This window comes from Telmatherina bonti, assembly GCF_933228915.1.
Source record: "Telmatherina bonti genome assembly, chromosome: 12".
NCBI classification, from domain to species: Eukaryota; Metazoa; Chordata; class Actinopteri; order Atheriniformes; family Telmatherinidae; genus Telmatherina; species Telmatherina bonti.
Window position 1 is genome coordinate 10,362,364 of NC_136610.1, and position 22,651 is coordinate 10,385,014.

Sequence of the window (22,651 nt, forward strand, 5' to 3'; positions counted from 1 at the left end):
ACGAGGAAGAGGAGGGTGAAGGGGTTCAGGAGGAGGGAGGCAGATGATGCTGACAGTGAAAGCGGAGGAGGAGGATCCTGTCCGCCGGTATTCCGGCAGCAGCGCACCGAGCTACTCTCCATCCCATGTGTTTCACGCCAAATTCAGACATGTGCTGCCAGGCTAACAGCTCTGTGTAGAGTTATTTCTTTTTAATGAGATTATCCAGCGTTTAGAAGGACCATTGTTGGGTTATTTTATTCCTGAAAATGCTGCCCTGCTCTTCATCCGCGCAGATGGAGGGATGTGAGGATGAGAGGGAGTCACACATGCAAACAGAGGTAAATCCCATTTTAAAAACAGAGAAAAGCGACCTATTTTGTTTTACCCCCGTGATATCGTGTTTTCTGCATGTGAAGCGTGTTAATGTGTCGTAAAGGTCCGTAAAAGCGACTCTGAGGCTCAGATGGGACATTTTTACCGGCAGATTTCAGCAGCTCTGCTTCTTCGTCGGGTTTTCTTGGAGGTTGTAGACATGAAAGAGCCGGACCCCTCCCTGAATTCATCTCCCTTCTCGCCATTTAAACAGGGAAAGGAGGAAGGAACACTTTGCATTTCTATCACAGCTGCAATCATAGCTTCATTTTACGGACAAGTTTCAAGATTTATGGTTTTAGAAAGAAAGATGCTGAGTGTTATCAGCCTGTCAGTCATTTTTCAAGGGATGTAATGTCTGACTGCATGCTTTCAACAGAAACAGCCATGCTTCAGGTACTCTTAGCTTACTCTTAGCTAGCATTATATATATATGTGTGTATATATATATATATATATATATATATATATATATATATATATATATATATATATATATATATACATAATCATTATTTTAATTTAAAAAGAAACTAAAATGAGTCAGATCAAAAGTCTATATACTCCGTTTTTACACTAAAATTCAATATTTTATGTGCAAAGCCAATGTTAACTAATTAATTGGACAATTGAGGTAGATTATTTAATTTAAGTAGATTATATTTTTCTAAACATTAGAAAAAGAGTCTTTCGAGGGCGGCACTGGGCAAGTAAAATACTAAGGCTGCCCGATCACATCAGAAAGAAGAAGAAGAAGAGACTGCAGCAAGTTTGAAAGTTTCAAGGTAAGTCTAGTATTTTATTTATTTATTTGTTTGTTTTTGGCAACTTTTGGGTGCCAGTGAAAAATATTTTATTTCACAAATACGACTTATTGGAAAAGGGAGGTGATGTTTGATCAATCATATTTGAAAGACTTGTGCAAAAGGTCCTGCTAGCTAGCTTTTGCAGAATGAAGACAGGATTTGGATTTGAATCGGAAGTCTTGCAGTCATGGCAATGCAGGATTTTACTTACAGAGACATAGTTTATTTATCTCTCAGAGTATTTTTAATAAAAAAGTAACTGAAGATTTATCTTTTACTCCTGGTGTGTCCAGCTTCAGTCTTCGAGCTGCAGGTTTTCCATGCATCCCTGCTCCACCACACTTCACTTAATGAGTCATTATGCAGAACTTTTTAGGTTGTTGGATCCATTTAATTTGAGTCTGGTGTGTTGAATAAATTGAATACCTGCAGGACAGCAGCCCCTAAGGAACAGTCTTATAGAGTCTTTAGTAATATGTGACATTAAGTCTTTGCCTGATTTTCTTATTCTCTCTGCCGTGTCTGCAAATGGATGCAGGTTTGTGTAAAGTGTGTGTGAAATCTGTTGGAGTGTGCATTGCTAAAATGTGTCTTGGACCATTTTTAAGAAATGTTTCAAGTGTTTTTGACATGTTCAGACATGAACACCTGTATTACCTTTGCACATACTCTGAGTGGCATGACTTTTTGTTTCACCCCCCTCTGGCCCATTTTATGTTTTATTGCTTTACAACCTGCAATCAGAATGGATTGTTTGAGGGTTGGCGTCATTTAATTTACAGAACATGCCAAGAACTTTTAAGATGTGATATTTTCCTTGTGAAGCAAAGAAAAATTTGATAAAATAACAGAAAACATCAGTATGCATAGCTATTCGCCCTCCTAAAGTCAGGGTTTTGCAGTCACCTTTTGCCGCATTCAGAGCTGCAAGATGTTTTTTTTCAGTCTCTATGAGCTTGTAACATCTTGCAACTTGGATTTTTGCCCATAGAGAAGACTGCTCCACTCCTTCAGGTTTGATGGTTTGCAGTTTAAGTCACTTTAAGTAAGTGACTTTAATCCCAAAATGTTTAGACATCTGAGTTATCTACTTCTCCATGTCAGATGTGCACGTCACTTAAATTAATGCAATAACTAAAGAAGATAAATAAACATGTAGTGACACGAAGCTGTAAATTTTTCAGAATGTGCATTTTGCACACTAATAAAAACAGAAACTCATCTCCGTATGTCGGGTGATGAATCACACTGTTTCGTTGCTGAATATGTTGCCTCCTTTTTGCAGCCACAGCTGTTGAGTTTGAGCTTGATCATTTACATTTAAAACATGAACATTTTCATAATCTAGGTCTCTTATCTGGATCTTGCTTTTTGTAGATAAATGAAGAATTTGTGCATATGCCAATGTTCCTGGGACAGCTTGAGAACATTTCTGCTACGAGATGAAGAATTGCTGGAGGGAAGATTATATTTTGTTGTGTCTTCACGAGCAAAGGCAAGGTCATTCAACTGTTGCATAATTTGGCCAAGAAAAAAGATATTTTACAGCACTACTTTATACTTTAAACATGATTTTCAGCCTTGAAAACTGTATTTTGTAATTTGGTTTTACAATATTTATGTAGAATCTTTCTACAATATTGAGAGATAGAAGATAAATTGTCCGGTACATCAGAAATCCCATCTGTTAAACTGCATGATACCTTGTGGACCAACATTGTTGTCACCACTGGAAAAAGAACTGAAAGATGAGAAATAAAGTCCTGAATCATTAACATTGATTTCATGTGGTCTTGTTTGTTGTGTGACAATCATAGACTGTATATTAAGGATGGACGGAGCCTCCGTGACATCACCAGTAGGTTTCTGAAGAGCTGAATTGATGCTCATTGTGTGGTTCCAACCATCACCATCTTAGCAGTCATGCGTCTTGTCTCTCCTGGAAAATACAAAAATGGGCGAAAAAGGGGGGGGGTGGAAGATCAACATCTATCACTTGTGTGTAGCTAAAAGCTAACAGAGCAAACCCGGAGCTAACAAGAGCTAATAGGAGCTAACGAGCTGGGCGGGATAAAACTAAGTTACGCGGTTAAATGGCTAAAAACCACAGTTGTGGTACACTCTTGCATTCTTACAGATATCGGGTACCTGTTAATCAAAAGGACACTCTGCAAATTAGGCTAAATTTGAAGATGAAATTGCTTACAAAATAATGAGTAATAAAAAGAAAATCACTCCCCCCACAGTTGTCATGAAGGTAAACCTGACCTATTATACCTAAAATATTTTGGAACCAGGCTCTAAATATGTTTATTTCTGCTGTGAATTTGGCATTTTTAATATGGGAGTGTATGGGGATTTGCGCTGTTTTGGAGCTCCTAGTGGATGAAGGGGGGAACTGCAGGTTTTTTCACTTTCGCATCATCTTTACTTTTGACTGCCGGAGCTTGCTGCTTGATGACAACACTGAAGAGGGTCTCTGTCCTTAGAAGTCTTAAAGGAAGGATATTTTATCGTACACTCTGAGTCCTAAATGTATAGTCTCCCTAGTTATAAAAATATACATTTGCTTCTCCAGTACAAAATATCCACAGTAAGGAAGCAGAGGGATTAAACAGACCTCTGTGGGGCTTTCTGCGATTCACACGACAGGGATGATATAGAAGAGGATGTAAAAAGTGGTGATCAAGGGAGCAAAACTCCAGCACAGTCTTCAAACCCATTTATGCTCCCCTGCATACACAAATACATACGTCCAGCGACCTTCTTGCTGTGAGGCCACAGTGCTAACTGCTGCGCAGCCCATGGGGGAATCAAATCTGCAATTCTTCAATTAAATTGTTTAAACCAACTTATTGGAAAGTCCTTTTAGACTGAAAAATAGCTATTTTTGTGTCTTGACTATTTTATTAAATAAGCCCTAAATCTAAGAATATTTACATTTAAAGACACACTACAGAACTTTTGCCATTTTCCCGGCCACACGCCCCCTGTTGACGGCTAATTTGGCATCTATCTTACATCCTACCTGACCTTTAACTCTCTCCAGCCAGCAAAAGACAATATTACAGTTAGTCTCTTTCTCTCTTCTTGTGTTTCTTTGCTGAATCATCGACGTTGCATGGTCAAAACAGCCAGTTCCTTATTACACCATGAAGCTAAACATCATGTCGTGTCCCGGGTGTAAAAGTTGTATAAGGCGGTTTATCCAAAACATACGTAGCATCACATGTTAATGTGTCCTTGGACAAGATATTGGACCTCACATGGTTCCCTTCACTAATAATTTGGATGTGGTTTATCAGCTCAGTTTTTGTGATCAGTTCAACTTTCGTGAGTAATATTAACAGCTGTGCAATAGCACACATTATTTTACAGAATGATTTAATTTTTTTAGTTTTTAGACAAAAGGTCACTCATAATAACTGGCCACAACATGCTCATATCACCAAATGAGCAAAGGTCCATTAGTTGATGGGTCACATGATGATTCATATGGGTCACCGGGGTTAAAACACTGTTCTGTTATTGAATGTGTCAAAGGCTAAATACACCCTTTACACATGATATTTTAAGCATGACAAAGTTGTAACTTTATTAGTAAATATTATTTGGCAGCTTGATAGTGTCAGCATCACATCCATCACACACAACGATCTCATAAGTACAAGGATTACTCTATTTTTTTAAATATATTAAAGAGCAAAGTGTAGCTCTCACTGGGCAGATACCAGGGCAGCCTTGGTGTCTTGCTGTGCGCCGGTGAACCCACAGTCCTTGCCATGCTCCTCAGGAAAATCTAAATTGACAAGAGTGTAAGACTGATGCAAGAAAGAGTGCAATGGCTGCTGAAAGTCCTTTTTATCTTTTTATGCCGGCAAAGTTTTGCTGCACAGAAACTTGAACTTGAATGAACATGCAAGTGCAAGCTACAGCGGATAGGAACCCTAATGTAGAATCGATGTTTGAATGAAAAAAAACAAAAAACAAAGACATTTTAAATACTTTTGCACAAACTCTATAGCATGTTTTAGATTATTTTTGTTGGCCACTTAAGGTTTTTATTTAAAGCAGTCATATCTGCATAAAGTTAAAAAAAAAAGTTACCCTGTTACAAATATGTTTCGATCCGTCTTCATTCCGACTATCATGTGTATCAATGCACACGTGTGTTACTGTGTGAATATCTCGCAGTGAGATCACATATCAGTCAGATAGGCTTTACAAATGCAGCCACTCAGACCATAGCTGGTGTGTTATTTGGATTCTCTGAAAGTCAGGAGTTAAGTTTATCACCTGGAAGTTGTCCTCCAAAAGCAGTTTGACTTATTTGTTCTTGCTGGCTTTAATTCTGTAGCTATATTTAGCTTGGTCTGTTTAGTGGTGATGTATTTACCGCTGACTGATCACAACCTGACCACAAGCTCCTGATAAACACAGCATAGTCACTGTGGGACTCTGCTGACAGCCTGAATGAGTCGTGGCCCATTGGATGAGCCTGTGGAGAATACTAAAATCCCACAAAAGAGACATTGTGATCTGATGAAAAGTCACATCCTGACTTTTTTTTAAACACTTGCAATGTTTGAATGAAACTAGTTTAACTTCATAGCAGGGTTAAATGTGGTGGTTAAAGCAATGCTCTGCCATGGGTTTGAGTTGGATAGACATCAGCATAATCATCCACAATGCTTGTTTTTTTGTTTCGCTTTTTTGCTCCTGAAAACAAGCTTGGAGATATGAGTGCTCTCTGGAGGTCATTTGAACCCAAAGGGACAATTTTCTTTGTCTGCACTGTTGTTTTTACTACGCAGGAGGTCACTGAATTCTTTACGAGTTCCAATTACCATTTCAAATGAAGCATATGGAGAGCTCAGCAGCCCTGCAGATGCTCCACTATTGACTGTGGTCGTTCAGTTTCACTCCACATCTGTCCTGCAAAGAAGATGAGGCACTTACTTGAATTCTGGTCATAAATAAGAGGATGATGTTCACTTGTTAAGCTGACATTGGATGAGTGATTGCAGTCACATATTCGAGTGGAGGTCGAGCATCAGCAGAAGATATTAGTCTAGTCAAGGGTAGCCATCCTACTTTCATAAAACTATATCTTGCACTTTAAAAGCATATGACTTATCTATTTTAATGCATTTTAAAATTCAATTCAACTTTATTTATATAGCGTCAAATCACGGCAATGCCATCTCAAGACGCTTTACAGACAGAGAAAAAAAACATAATGAAAGCCAATTCATAATTGCCTATATAAGGAAACCAACAGATTGAGTTGGAGCTAAAGCATATTACAAGGAATTTAATTTTCTTGGGGAAGTTGAACCTACATCTAAGACTAATTTTCTGTTTCAGTAACAGCCTCAAAGCACAGAGTAAAATAAACTTATTTTCATATTCAAGAAACCAGACGCAGATGATATGACGTGGTGCAAGTATTCATCGGAAGATGGTACACTGTGGTCATAAATCATACTCAGATAGGCTACAGCGTCTAAACTATGATATGTTAGTACTAAGGGGTTCAAATGTGAGCAAATGTCTTCCAGAACATTACAACACCAGCAGCAGCAGCCTAAACCAATAATACATGGCAGGATGGGGGCATGTTTTCATGTTGTTTCACATATTCTGACCCTGTTCAGCAGCTGAAATTGAGACCAATTAGGCCTTGTTTTTCAACGTCTATCATTGTGTTCTATTGTCTAGGTGAGTGTGTGTGAATTGTGTCATTTTCTTAGCTGACAGAAGTGGTCTTCTGCCACTATAGACCACCTGCTTTAAGGTTAGACATGCTGTGGTTTAAGATATTCTTTATATTTTGGTTGGAACCAGCGTTTCTTTTACTTCCTGTTGCCTTTCTATCCCTTACAACCAGTCTACCCATTTTCCTCTGACGTCTGACATAATCAAGACATTTTGGTTCAGAAAACTGCTGCTCATTGGATATTTTCTCTTTTCAGACTTTTCTCTGTAATCTTTAGAGATGATTGTGTTTGAAAATCCCAGTGGATCAGCAGTTTCTGAAATACTAAGATCCACAACCAAAACAGATTTACTATGATCTGAATTTGCGTGTGCAATCTAGACTTTTACACAAGGGTCTGGACCACGAATTGTGGGTGATTTTCTAAGAGTGATTGTGTAAATGGGTGGCAGGTGCAAACATGTTAGAGACCATATTTAAATGAAGGTTTTGTGGTTTCAAAACCTGGTGAGTTTGGAAAGAAAGTGCAAAACAATATTCCACCCTGGAACTGAACATGTTGGTTGATGAAACCAGCAAACATGTAAATGACCTACCGCAAAGAAAGCTGCAAAGACATTATTTATGGGAGCAAATTTATGAAAAAGATAATGCTGTCGTTAAAAGAATGTGAACAGGGGCGAAATAAAAAGACAATGTCAATACATTAGAAAGTGAACAAAAGAAATAATGTTTCACCTTAAAAAAAGGAAAGAAAACACAAATGAATATGACAGTCTTTCATTTATAATGTAGGCCTCATTTATTTTATTAAGGATTTCATGAATTAAACAAGTCAGTTGTCTAAAAACTCCCCAGTACGCAACTTGAAAAACAGAAAACTATTGAAAAAAATTATAAATAAACAAATAAATGCAAATAAATGAATAAAAGACCCATGCACTGACCCAAGATATTTTGCTACAATGTTTGTAATTATGCCTTCAGCATCATAGACACACTGCACATTAAGCAAATGTGTTTTTATGAATTCTGTACACATGCTCAGTGTCTGTGTGAGGGGCAAAAACTGCACATGGTCATCTTCCACTTAATAATATGAATTCCAATTAATATGAAAAATCAAGAAAAAAAAACTGGTTTTACCACTACCATATAAGTTATTTAGGCTGCATTCTGCAGTGATATATAACCACCTTATCCTCTGGAATGGCTCTGACCAAAGAATTATGGTTACCAGCCGCTTATTTCAGGTACAAACTGTTGATTTTAAAGTCTGAATGATCACATGGGATTGATATAACCAGAAAATCTTTTGGGAAAATGCAAACTAAAGATTTAACTTTGGCAAAACATAAGATACAATTAGGTTTAAGTTTTATTAAAAAGTTGTCATTTTATTGACATTAGTTCAGGTTATAGCGAGCAGCTTTCTTCTAGTTCACTTCAATATTGATTGCGGCTGTTATTGAATATACTTGGTTTAATATCCAACATCCAAACTCCTCCACTGCCACTTGTTCTAAATATAGACCACAAAGAGATGCATCAGATCCTGAGGATGTGAAAACATGTTTTTCTTTCTTTTTGTAGGGCAGCATCAAGTCAGCAGAATCTGACTGAGTCAGTCTGTTATCAGTTGTGATGGGCTGTTGTTGTTTTTCTGAGGCAGAAGGCAGCTCAGCCTTCAGCTGGGAGAAGGATCAGGGAAAAATATACTGCTTGTTCTGCGTTTTAGTCTTTGTCAAATGAAAACACACAGAAATATCTTGTTTACGCAAGTAACCACACCCATCTGTTAGCACTCCGTTGAAGCTTTTTGCTTCTATTATGGTTTTCAGTGGAAAAATCAAAGCTTCGACCCAGTTGGACGAAGGGGGTTGGTACACAATCCTTGGCTGGTTTTTCTAAACATGCTCTGCTGGGGCTCAGGTGCAGACTGGCCACGAGTCCCCAGGAATTTCAGTTTTCCTAAAGCTGCACCTGCTATACTTTCAGTTGGTAAATAGATCTGCTTTGCAGCTTTTAATGTGCAATATTTGTAAATGACAACAGTTTGAAAGAAAACTATTTTAAAAACTAAAATATTCCATATAGCATTTTAGATTGGAACGTCTGTCACGAGTTGCGTTTCCATTACATTTTTTTTCCAGAGTAAAAGTGATATTTGTAATTTTTACCAAACAACAAATGTGATTTCCATCGAATAAATTTCAGGGCATTAGCCTCAAGTCTCGTAAAATCTTGCTCCTCTCGCGAGATTTTACGAAAATTGTGGCTTACGCAAGTTAGCCACGGAGAGTTATTTTGCGGTTTGAGAATTTGCTTTGGCTTTTCAAAGCTTTTCACTCTCATTTTCTTTTCTAAAACTCTAAAATTTACCGATGTTTGTTCCACACCGTGCCATCTTTACCGGAAATGAACTGGTCATGATCCCCTATGTCATGTCAGGGGACACATAAATGTGAAAAAAGGTGTTTCCATTGCATTTTTGCAATGTTTCTGTTTCGAAACATCTGAAAAACCACCTCATGAAAGCGTAAAAACGATATTTGACTTTTTTTCTAAATATACCCGTTTCCATTGCAATATTTAGTTTTTGCACATTTCTAGGTGTAATGGAAACGCAGTGATGGTTAGATTCTCAGCACACTCGATCACACAATGATTGGGTCATCGCACAATGTCTTTTCTTGCATTGCCCTTGTAAAAGTGATGCATGGTATTTTATAAAGTTATATAACTTTCCACCTTCAGAGTGAACCTCTCAATGTTCATAGTGTCAAGTCTCACCGGATGGCTCGGTGTCAGGATTGTTAGTAATTACAAAATGTTGATCCTCTTAGGGTAAAATGCAGTCCAAATCAGGAAATGTAGTGTTTTATTTGTAAAAACAAATGACTTCCGGCCTGTTCACAGTTGCAAATAGCAAAATTAGAACAGCCGCATACTATAGCGAAGAGGGGAGCAGTGCTACTTTCCGAGATGCTTTAGAAATGTACAGCATCGCGTTTGGTGGAACCACTCTGATCGCTGCACCGTCAGCTGCTCTGCAGTGCTTTCACATTCGATGGAACGAGGGGTCATGCCACCCATACCGTCCTCTCTAAAAGCAGTCCTGCTTGTATTTTTTCAGCAGTACTTGAATGTTTGAAGACAAAACTATTAGTTTAAAGCCTCTAACAGTGTGAACAGTGTTTGTGACTCACTGAGCATCAGTGTAACTGAATCTGCGGGTATCAGTGACCTGTTGTGGGACATATTCTAACGCTTTTACGTGCCGTCTGCTCCTGCAGTGCAACAGACTGACGGAGGAGAGGGACGAAGCCCACAGACAACTCAAGCACATCAAGAGAGGTGAGGTCCTGCTTATTTTCTCCTCAGACTTTTCCATCATTACGATTGATTACATTTGTAGCGTAAAGTAGATTTATTTGGGCTCATTGGGTCCATTACAAGACTTCCCATCTTGGCTCTTTTCTTGCTAGTGGTATTTTTTTACCTGTTAAAATCCTTCTAGCTTAAATAACCCTTTAAAAGATATAGTTATATTATCATTAAAGACCCATGCTCTCCAGAGCACAAGGACACATCGTTCTGCCGACAACCTGACAGCCAGCACCTTCGTTTCCTCCCCCATCTCACCCCTCACACCTTCCCTTCTCTCCTCTGATGTGTGACATCATTGATGCCTATTCTTATGAATGGGTGTGTTTCTTTGTTTCTATGGCAACAGGTTAGTTTTCCAAGAGCGCCAGACAGTTTGCATTTTAGTGGAGTTTAACCTCTGAATCCTCAGAGAGGAGCACAAATTGGCTGATTGCTTGGCAACTCTGTTCACCATGACTATCCACAGAGGTAAGATGGCTAACGGGTTGCATCGGCTGTTAGCAGAAGTTAGTCAGATGTTTGGGTAGAATCAGCTAGCCAGTCTGAAACAGGTTTTATGCCACAAAGGACATGAATGAAGCTCATAGCTGCTAGATAAAGTTGTAATAGTGCTAAATATGTATATTCTATCTGGCTGATAAAGGAGAAATAATTCTTTCCACTGTCTGCTGAACTTTTAGCTAGCTTCAAGTATTTCTAATAGTAGTAAAGAGTCATCAAAAAAGCAAAACAAAAACAAAAATTGATGACAGTACATATGCATATAAAATATTTTATCTGTCTTTATATTTCTTATTGTTTCTCTCTCAATGAACATTTCCTGGTCAGTGGAGTAAGTTCTGTGCTTGTGAGGCGTTATTGTTTAAAAGGTAACCAGAGAACCATGCAGTTTCCATCTGGAGCTTCGCCTCAGTGTGACATTTCAGATGCTTTTTAAAAACTGCCCCTGAACTGGTCAAAAAGAAGGACAACAACTCCACCCTAATCTACTTATTTTGATTGACTGCATTTTTTTTTTTTTAGCACCATTATTGTTTTTATTTTATGGGTTTGCAAAATACAGTTTCAATGTCTGGTTTGAGAAATTTGTTTTACTTTTAGCTGAGCTCATAATAGATTTATTCCAATGGCTTAAATTAAATGATCTTTCCCAGAATGAAGGGTCACATGATCTAAGAACTGCTACCCTGGAAAAACACATCAAATTGTAAATAATGTATACGATAAAAGCCTTGGTAGTTATGCAAACAGCAGTGAGTGATTATCTCTGTTTCCAACTCAAATGTTTAACTTTCATTAGAATATGCTTTACAAAATGAACAACGATGCAGAATAACACAAAACAGCAAAAAACAAAAGCCCTGTTCACAGTGTTCAGTGGGAATTATTATATATTCCCCTTGGTACTATTCTCATTAACACATACTGTAACTTTCCATGAAGTTTACATCTGCACAGAGGCTGAACTGATTTTGTTTGAGAAAACCTTTCCATAAAGATGCAATGCTTTGAAGAATCAAATATTTTTTCATTTGAAATAAACTAAACTTAAGAATATCTCCATCTACATAAAACTACTGAAAATGCAGTAATATGCCAGGCTTGTCATGCAGACACAGAGATACACCCAGAACTGAGAAAAAGACAGGAAGCATCTGTATTAAAATGCAAAAGTTAACAAAGAAAACATAAGAAGATGGTGAGGAATTGATTTAAAACAGGAGCCACTTGTGTGAATTTTTTGATTTAATGCAGATTTTGTTATAAAAATCAAATTCTGTGTAGCTTCTGCAGCACGAATTGTCCAATACTATAGCAGGTGGCAGGGTTTGCACATACAGTTAAAGGAACAGGTGAGACTATGTCATCATCAGTTTAGGAAAGATGCATATGTGTTGTAAACAAAAAAAAATAAAACTGTTGCGATCTTCTTCTTAATAAACTTTTTCTTTATATTGTCTTTTTTTTGGCAAATGACTGGTGGGAATTTTATATTTATTCACTTTGGGACATGGTTTTATAAATCTGCATTGGGATGAAACATCCAATCAACAAAACCAAACTTTAGTGGACGGCGCTCAGACATGGCTTTGGTCTGTTTGTGAAATTAAATATGACACCCCGTCCATGAAGCTGCGATGAAAAACAGCTTTTTCACCCTCTGAATGCCGCTCACCTGCAGTATCATGCTGTTTCTTCAGACTTGTGCTTTTCGTGATGGGACTGTAAAGTCTGGCTCAACAGATTCCACCAAAATTGGAAAAGCTTCATTTTCAACCAGACTGACTGTAGCTAACTACAGCTAGTTCTCATATTTACGGTGAGGTCCGCCATTTACTTTTCATGCGTAACATGAAACTTCTTGTGACAAAGCTGCCATTGACTGCTGATGTGTGGAAGGACCTTCTGTTGGATGCCTTGGCCTCCAGTAGCCGTTTACAGCAGTGATGTGTGAATCAGGACCCAACCCATCTGGCACAACCAAAACAAATTTTCACAACCAGCCCTGCTGCTACTAAATACACAATAATTATGTTATAAAAAACTGGTTTTATTTGGCCTGAAAAATGATGTTGACATGAGGAAGTGGCAATAACAGATGAGTGAAACAGCAGGTTATGTACATTGCAGCTGTGTATTTAATGACAGTATTTTAGGCAGTTACATATTGAGACAGTAATGACACAAACTATTTGATTATAATTAAATGGCTTTTTGAACATTTTAAAAATGCTGCTCTTCCTTGCCTTAAACATAATCTGTAAAAAATGGGATACAGATAGCCAGAAAACTGGGCAATTTGGTTCCATAGAAACATTTAGGTGACAGGTAATATGTTAAACTTATGTACAGGAAGAAAAAAAAAGTAAACAGTTTAACAGGTTCAGTTGCAGATTTGAAGATAATTTGGGGCTTTGATCGTCTTATTGAACCATTTCCCTGTTACAGTATTACTCAAGGTTTTTGTTAAGCCCTTTTAATCATTATTATTGATTGTTTTAAGTCACTGTTCTGCAGAGGGGGCAATTCCTGGTCCAGAAAGTAAAAGTCCAGTCCGGGAGCTGTTCCAACCAGTCACCAAACCAGCTGAATTTAATGAGTTTATTTTCCAGGTAAACAAGTCTGTTAGTGAAAACACCTGTTCTAAATGTACAGGCAGATCCAAAAACATGGCAGGACTTTTACTTTCTGGACCAGGAACTGCCACCTCTGCTGTTCTGTTAGGTTAACAGAAATATTTTGTAACGTTTGGGAAGTAACACGTTTATCGCAGCCCGATATGACCTGAAAAACAGCAGTAGTTCAGATATTTTTAGGCACCTCTAATAACAGCTAATTTCACCTCCTCTAGAAATGACTCTTACAAAAGTGCTGAGTATTGATTTTCTTTGAACCGATTGATCAAACAAAACTTTTGGCAACGTAGAGTCCCAGGATCTTAGAACAAGGTAACTAATCAGCAGTTGCCACAAACCAAAAGCAAAATGAAATCATAAAACCTGTTTCACCATGAATGCTGTGACTTGCTTTGCCGGACAAAACTGAAATTTTTTATTAAAAGTTGGACGATTTTTCCGTTCTTGGTCTTCTGAGGATGAATCTGATTCACTTTTGTGGTTAAAAAAAAAAAAAGTTCAGACTTTAGGTGCCCTTGCAAAGCAGATGTTTCCTTGTTTTTTGTGACGAACTCAGAAATTTGATGGATCACAGGGACATGTAGAAGTTGTTCTTGCTCCCCAGAGGATGAACTACAGTTCTGCTGACTCTTTCTGACACGTCTCCAACAGCTTAGGCTTTGTACAAACCCTTATGTGGTTCGATATCTGTTTTATTTTGCTGTCTTTAATTAATGGATGAATTCCCAAAACCTTTTAAGTATATTCATTTTTTGTTTTTGACAGATTCAATATATGGTGAAAATATATGTAAAATAATATGATAATAAATAAAATAATATGTAGTGGAAAATTGTAAAACTTCAAAAAGTCTGACCAAAACTCCTGTTTGGAGTCAGCAGAAATGCTGATCCACCTTTTCGTGTTGAGTCTCGTCACTTCATGCCCCCAGTCTCTCATTTATTCACTCATTTATTCATTCACCGCCCTCCCCCCAGAGAGCGCAGCGGTCGCTCTTGTCATGTTATTCTCATAAATTATAAAAAGCTCCTGGTATGAATTATTCAGCAGCAGAAGATGGAGGAGGATGAGTGTGTGTTCAGGAAGGTCCTACCCCTCCTGCTCGCCTGTTTGTGCTCCTTCAAAGAGCCTTTTCACCTGCTACAGAATATCTGACGTTCATATTTTAATATCTTTAATGAGGGAGGAGTTTTACTGGCAGGCAGATACTTGATTTCAAGCTCAAAGGCCAGACTGAGTGAATTCAGCACAGATTAAGTGGAAAATTAAAGTCAGACAATTTTACCTGAGAATATATATATATATTTATAAATAAAAAATTAAGTTTGAACAGCTCTATTAAAGCATGCTTTCCACTGGGAGTAAATTATAGTGCGTGAGATGGTAAATGTGGCTTCACAAAGTTCCAAACTGTGCAGTTTGTTGACTGGGTGCTGTGTGTGACCAGAGGTGAACTGTGGACCACTGGGTTTGGCAAACTGATCCCCTGCAGCACTGGTATATTTCACAGCCCAGTTATTCAGTCCACTGTATGCTGATAAAAGCCTGTGGCTGCACTTTCCCTGCTTTCACATTCTGACAGGAATACAATAATTACATGCTGAGAGCAGACAAAGGACTGACAAGCTGGTGACCGGGAACTTTTACCTGGTAGTCCCACTGCTGACTAGTTGTAGGGTTTTGAGTGTAAAACAGATTTAATGTCATTTTACGTTATAAAATGTGATCTTATTTTTGTAGTCCTTTATGCAGGTTTATTGGCAGCATGCAAGAGGTGGCCATAATGACCCATTCTAAAAACTACTGATGTCCATAAGGTGTTTAATCCAGGTCATCTCAGGCTCTCATTGACTCATTTTAACTTATTTATAGGCTTTATATGAATATATTTTGTCAAATCAGCTTTCAGATTTCACGGTCTAACTTCACCTTTGTTACCAAATATGGTCCAAAAAATGAACTCACAGTTGCATTCATAAGAACAGGGTTGGTGGCGTTATCATTATTAATTAATATGATATTCACTTAATTATTTATCATAAAGAATGAATAGTAATGTGAAAGATGCCCCAATGAGTGTGTGAAGCACTGAGAGGCATCTTCAAATGGCAGAGTGTAATGTCTAAAGGCATAGAACTAGCAGGCTTTTGACATGCTCACTTAATAATTGAAATTTAGACGATGAGATATTTTTTTAAGAAAATTGTAGAAAATGTTCTGCGAAATAATTTATTTTCTGAAAAATGGTTTCCGCATTACATGTTAAATGTTGTTAGAGCAAAAAAGACATCAACTGATAATTACAAATGGTGTAGTTGAGGACAGAAAAGTAGAAGTACAATAGTTTACCTCCTATAGACTGGCCACTGTATTAGTGAGAAAAACATCATAGTGTTATTGATCATGGCTGATTAAAACTGTTTTGAGTCTTAGGGGCAAATATTTATTGTTTAACCTCAACTGACCCTCTCTGTTTTTGTTAGTTTGACTTTTTTTTTTCCATATCCTAAAAGCAACCTCTGCTTTAAAGTGGAGACAGTTGCACTAATCAGTTAATGCATTTATTGTCTGTAGGCCTGAAATTGACAAGGAGGTTCCAGCTGATTAATTATTGATGTTATTGGGGCAACATTTGACCCTGCGGCCTTTGTAGCGTGAGATCAGCTATTTATCTAAAACAGATCATGTTCCACCCATTCCGTGTGGGCAGGTGTTGGAGAGTCAATCCCACATGGAAGTGTCTCCCAATGATTGCTAATAGTTCTAAGATGTGTACAACCATCAGAGATCATACACTGTGAGCAAAATGGCAGAACTTATAAATAAAATCATCTAAAAACTGATTTAAAAGGTATTGTATGCTAATTATTGCTAATGCAATCACCAGCTACTTTATCAGATTCACCCATTCAGCTGCTTGTTAACACAAACAGCTAATCAATACATCAAATGACTGCAGCACAATGTATTTATTCATGTAGACTTGGTCAAGATGACTTGCTGAATTAAAACTGAGTATAAGAATGAAAAATAAAAGGGGATTTAAGAGACTTTGAATGTGGCTGGGAATGGGATTTTCACACACAATTATCCATTTGATTTACATAGAACTGTGGGACAAAGAAAATATCCAGTGGGCAGCAGTTGTCTGGACTGAGGGGTCAGAGGTCAGATGAGAGTGGGCAGACTAGTTGGAGATGATATAATGGCAACAATATCTGTGTTTCCCTTACCCCTAGAACTGTAAAACCTAAATATCACAATTAAAAATTGTTAATGTAAACATCTAAATTTTGAAAAAAAATTACGCTTTTACGCTTTCATTAGGTGGTTTTTCAGACAGATTCACATAGAAATAAATGGCAAAAGTGTAACTGGAACACTTTTTTGTCTTTACTTGTCCCTGGGTATGGATGTAGGGGGGTCATGTGACCAGTTCATTTCCAGTAAAGAGGGTGTGGTGTTGACCAAATGACAGTGAATTATAGAGTTTTACAATTTTTTAGAAAAGGAAAAGAGGGGGAAGGGCTACAAAAAGCCGTAGCAAATTCTCCACATTGAGTAGAAAATCCCAAAATATCGCTAGGGGACTACCTTGCATAAACCGCAATTCTTGTAAAATCTTGTCCGGGCCAATGAGATTTTACGAGGACTACAACTTATACGTTAATCAATGTTCAGTGGAAACACCTGCAAATTGCAATTGTTGTTTGTTGAAACCTACAAATATCCCTTTTATTTGGCAAAAAAGTAATGGTAACGCAGCTAATAACTCAAATAACCACTGGTTACAATTTAATTGATTTTAATTGTGTAGGTCAGACATGCTTTTTTTTAAAAAACAAAAAAGATGGTAAGGTATTAGAGAAGGGTTGTCCTGCTGTTGTTCACATCTTATCATGTTGTTTGTTGCTACTTTAACGCTACTCATAAATATTGCTCATTATTTGAAGCTTTTAGCTGTAAAGTCTTCATGAGCAAACTAGTTACATTTTTTATTGTGAAATTTTTTTTTTGTATATTTTAATGTATTTTTTTACACACAGACATCAGGTTAAAACCAATGCACTACAAGCTGTCATCAGCGCACGTTTTAATTCCCTTTCCAGGTTCTTAAACCCTGCTTTTACTGACAAGTGTACGAACCGTTGGTTAATCCTACAACTCATCTGTTCATAATAGGCTTCGACACTTAAGAGGCTTTAGCAAGCTGGTGAAAAACAAAAACTGCATTTGTTTTTCGCCTGACAGACCTTTAAGCTACGGGTTTAAGGGAAAGTCATTTATCTCATGAGGCCTGTAACTTCATTTTGATAAGAGAAGCACCTGGGCCTCACTTACGCTGCTGTAGCGTCCTTAGAAAAGCTGTTTTCTGTTTTCTGACATTAAATCAAGTTCTTCAAGGTTTCTATATCAGACTAATTATATAGGATATCTGGATATATTAGCTTTTGATGTTGGAAGTTTAATGTTCCTTGTAAGTCTTTAAGTTCTTCTTAGTGACATGGACTGATCATTTTATGACGCTGCTTCATCAAATCTTGCAGGTCCAACAGTTGCTATTTTAAAGACCCTTGAAAAAACTAAGTTTTGATGCCGTTGAATGCTAGAAAGGTCTATCCTTAGTTTAAAAACATCCACAGTCCTTTAAATCCATCCAGTTTCCCAACCACTTATTTAGTTAACCACTTATATGGGGTCGCAGCAGGCTGGAGCCTATCCCAGCAATCATTGGGCGAGAGGCAAGGTACACCCTGGACAGGTCGCCAATCTATCACAAGGCCAACACAGAAAGACAATCAATCACGCTTACATTTATTCCTAAGGAGAATTTGGAGTGGGCTGCATGGTGGATTGGTGGTTAGCACTATGGCCTCACAGCAAGAAGGTTGCTGGTTCGATCCTTGGCTGGGTGAGGTTTGGTCAGTGTTCTTTCTGTGTGGAGTTTGCATGTTCTCCCCGTGTATGCGTGGGTTCTCTCCAGGTACTCCAGCTTCTTCCCACCATCCAAAGACATGCATGTTAGGTTAATTGGTTACCTTAAATCGGCCCTAGGAGTGAGTGTGAGCATGAGTCGTTGTTTGTTTCTGTGTGGCCCTGTGATGGACTGGCAAGCTGTCCAGGGTGTGCCTTTCACCCAGAGACTGCAGGGATAGGCTCCAGCTACCCCGCGACCCTGAATTGGATTAAGTGGTTAGAACAATGAATGAATGATGATTATTTGGAGTGATCAACGGTGTGAGGAAGCCAGAGTACCCAGAGAGAACCCATGCAAACACAGGAAGAACATGCAAACTCCACACAAAAAGGCCACCATTCAAACCTCCCCCAGCTGAGGCTCGAACCAGCAACCACACCCATTTAAATGCAGATAAAAAATGCAACATATTTGATGTCAATATAAAGGCAATTGTAATCAAAGTATGTTAGCCATATCACAGCTACAACAGAAACAAAGCTTAAAAAGAAAACAATGCTAATTCTGGCATCCAGAGAAGTTGGACTTCTGCAATGCAGACAGAAGTTAGCTAGCTAGGTGTCGTGGCTAGTACTACCCTAGTACTTCTAATAGAGTATTATTTTGAAGCGGCACTATGAAGGTAAGTTAAGTAGCTATATCAAAGCTAAAACACAGCTTTGATAGAAAGCTCAGGTCCTGATATTGCTTGTATTTAGAGAAGATAGAGTTCTAGTTAAGCTAGCAAGGGTTAGATACATAGTTAGATGTGGTTAGCTCATCCATGGCTAAAGTCTTTTGTCAGGCTTATTCATATAACAACATACACTATCAGAATAAAGCACACTATCAGCATTTGTTTTGTTCAAGATTGATAAGTTATTAGTTTTAAAAAAATGGTCTTTGTCCTTTTTTCATTTCTAATTTATTCTTTGGTTAAAACAAAACTGAAATGAAGCAATATTGGGATTTCACCTCACCAGCTGTTATCTAACTGAGTAGCAGCTGTCTCCCTGTGTCTGACCTGCTATTGGCTTCTGCAGTTAAGCAAGTCCAATAAAAGCAGAAGCATAAATAGGAGAAAATGACCAGCTCTCCACCATCTCTGCCTCCTGTACTGCGCCTGACCCAAAGAGCTGCAGCTGAACTGCAGTGCAGCCGAGCAGAGGACGATCCATTGTGGCATGAGGGTAGAAGCGCTGTTTGAAGCGAATGAACGCCGCTCCGAGAAAGAGCGCTGACGGTTTAAATGAGTATGCACCACCTAGGCCCATCCACAAGCATTAAACTTTGAATGAGGATTAAAAATAGACCCAGAAGCCGTCACCAGCCTCCTCTTCTTTAATATCATCCCTTCTTTCCTGACTGCATTTTCCTCATTTTAAACCCACAGCCTCACTGGATCAGACACATTCTCCGATGCTTTTTCCAAGGATTTGTATTCATGTTATAGAAAGTAATAACTTGTATATTTGCAATCAACACCAGCATAGAAATGGGAATAAGGCAGCACTGGAAGCAGTCACCTCTTCCTCTTCACAATAGTAAAACTAACTGCACTGAAGTTGGATGAATCTTGTACTTTGTGTTGCATCATTTTAACCTTTTTTTTTTTTTTATCATGGATACAATTTTCTTAAGTTTTAAAAAAATGTTTGTGAGAAGCTTTGGTCAAAGTAGCACAGAGATACAGTACGACACTTATTTTACGACACAGTAGCAGGTTTTAGAGGTAAAGTTAACCCCCTCAGATTCTTTTCCATTTCAAGTGGCTCTTATCCCATCTGTACTTCCAATCTGAATTACCAAGAAAACTTAAATTTAAACTCAAATTATACTCAATAAACTTTGAAAAACATTATTATTACATTATTATTTTTACATTATTACAAGATAGTATACTACATTAATCCCAAGAGTGCACCCTGCCACTAACCAAACTGATAGAAATATACTTTCTTACAGTATGAACAATAATGAAAACTTGATTTATTTGAGCTTTATTTTTAATTTGAATTTTAAAAAAAATGCTAAGGGGAAATTGCAATAAGGTCATGTCAGATCAGTCAATATGAAGCAGGCACAGTCCATGAAATACTCTGCGTCCTGCTTTTACGGGACAATCTGGATGTTTCCACATGTTCTCCCTCACTGACTTCTAAACATCTACTTCTGCTGCAGTTTGTTTAATCTAAATGCAAGTTATATCTTGCCTGCTTAGCCTGAAATATGTGGTACTGGTTCCTGGAATCTACTAAATGAAGAAAAACATTTAACCCCCAGTGATATCAGCATGATGACTCACAGAGTCAGCGAGTCATCCACCTTGTTGGTTTGTGTACAAATTGTACAGCATAACACGACCTTACAATTATACAGTATTTGCAGTAATTACAGCAATGTATTTAACTAATGGTTGAGCCGTCACACTATGGTTAAATTATATATTTTTAAATAAGTAATGGCAAAACATTTGCTAAATATTAACATTAAATTCCTAAACCAAGTAGTGGAGATGACTCAGGCAGGTTTAAGACAGAATAGTCACTTAAAATGTCTTCCACTAAACTGTAGAGCAGGACATTAAAGGATTAAAATGAAGTTGTCTGTGCTTTGCACATCAAACTAATATTTCAGCAGGCTGCGGTTATAGAGCAGCTCTGCTTGTATCCACTCACATTAAAACCAGTTTTCTTTATTGGTGTATGATTGGAGTTACTGTGTCATTTCTGGATTGCATCAGGACATCCGACAGAGACGCATTAGTCATGTTGGCTGAAAGCTTTACCTGCGTAACATGTGAGGTCAGGTCAGTGTAATGGGCTCAGAGGGCTTCAGGCCATCACTGACACAGATGCAGCTTTTTTGGCTACAGTTGTCACAGTCACAGGTCTCTGGTGGTTTTTTCTTTCTCTACATGATAACGCAGTTGTGATCTGACCTTTCAGATCACAACTGTTCAGATAAATTGCTGCTGTTTGGCTTTGAGTTACAGAAGCTTGATATGAGAAAAAGAAACGTAATTGTCCTTTTTTTTTTTAGGTTTACCTGGTCAGAAGCCAGCTGAGATGTTGGTGTGTGAACACAGCAGGTTATCATCCAGAGTATTTACTACAACTTTGTTTCTTTCCACTGGCTCAGTGGTATTGTGGAGAAATGTAGTAATTATCTAAACACAAAAACATCATGTTGGAGATGTAGGTGGACTCGTCTCCCATAGCCTGCCCTCTGCACCAGTACATAGTACCTAAAAGAGGCCTTACTGTCACTTTTTAAGGAATAACATTGAGAAAAAATTCTCAATGACTTAATGGGATTAAGCGGTTTCAGAAAATGAATGAATGAATGAATATATTATAGCGGTTTCATTGTTTTGTTTTGTTTTTATCAGTGGACCTGTCCTTTTTTAAACAATATTTTTTTCCAACAAAAAAAGCTTCTTTTTGTTTTCAATAATAAGATAAATACTTGCAACTACTTGCATATTTAGTTTGTCTATTTACATAACCTTTATTTAACTAGGTAATGCTTATAGTTTATTTTTTAATAATAATAATTTCCCAGACTTTCTTGAAGGCTTATATCTTGACACATACAAACCAGTTTCTTAACAAATGCTTTAATCTGTTGAGCTAATCTGAACATGAAGCTGGGTTTTCTTTTGTAACATGAGGCAGTACACGGTAAGAGTCTCCATCAGGAAGAAAACAGCTGTTTTTCAGCTGAAGATCTCATATGCTTAGTAGGACAAGGGTTTTACTCACAGCAGCCTAACAAGCAGTCTGAAAAAAGGAGGCGTGACAGCCAGTCATTACCAGCTGTGCTGATGTTTACATACAGAACAGGCTGTTACTCATGGTGTAGAGGGATTTCTACATTCATGACTACAAGAAAGTGTACTTTCATTTGATTAAAGAGTTTAATGTATGAGGGCAAAATCAATCATCTGGTCCCCATCAGGCCTTACAGTCAGGTGAACATAATTTTAGATTAATATTAACAAAACGTATTACACTGTGTCATTATTTGCTGAACAAAAGATGAAGCAAACATGTAGAATCAGTGTAGAAGTGTGAAGTTGGAGGGAAAAAAAATCCTCCTTTGTCTTGTTAACCAAGAGTGAAACATAAAAAATAGGGAATTAATAATGTCTTTAGACATTAAGTTAAGTTAGAAAATACTTTCATTTGAATATTAGGTTGTTGTGGTAAATGTCACGGAGTTAAAAATTAAATTAAAATTAAAATGTGTTTTTTCAAATTGCGAATTGGTTTTCAAAATGTAATTT

General features: G+C 37.7%; 1 protein-coding gene across 1 annotated transcript in view; it reads left to right on the plus strand.

Annotated features, from left to right (window-relative positions):
* Window positions 1–248: 248 nt before the first annotated feature.
* The window catches only part of shtn3 (shootin 3), a gene marked incomplete at both ends in the record, with an annotated part of 45,971 nt that continues 23,568 nt past the window's right edge, over window positions 249–22,651 (plus strand). Inside the window, 2 exons of the mRNA XM_079250046.1 lie at window positions 249–320; window positions 10,176–10,236. Coding sequence (XP_079106172.1) covers window positions 249–320; window positions 10,176–10,236 — 133 coding nt within the window. The remainder of the gene's footprint in view (window positions 321–10,175; window positions 10,237–22,651) is intronic.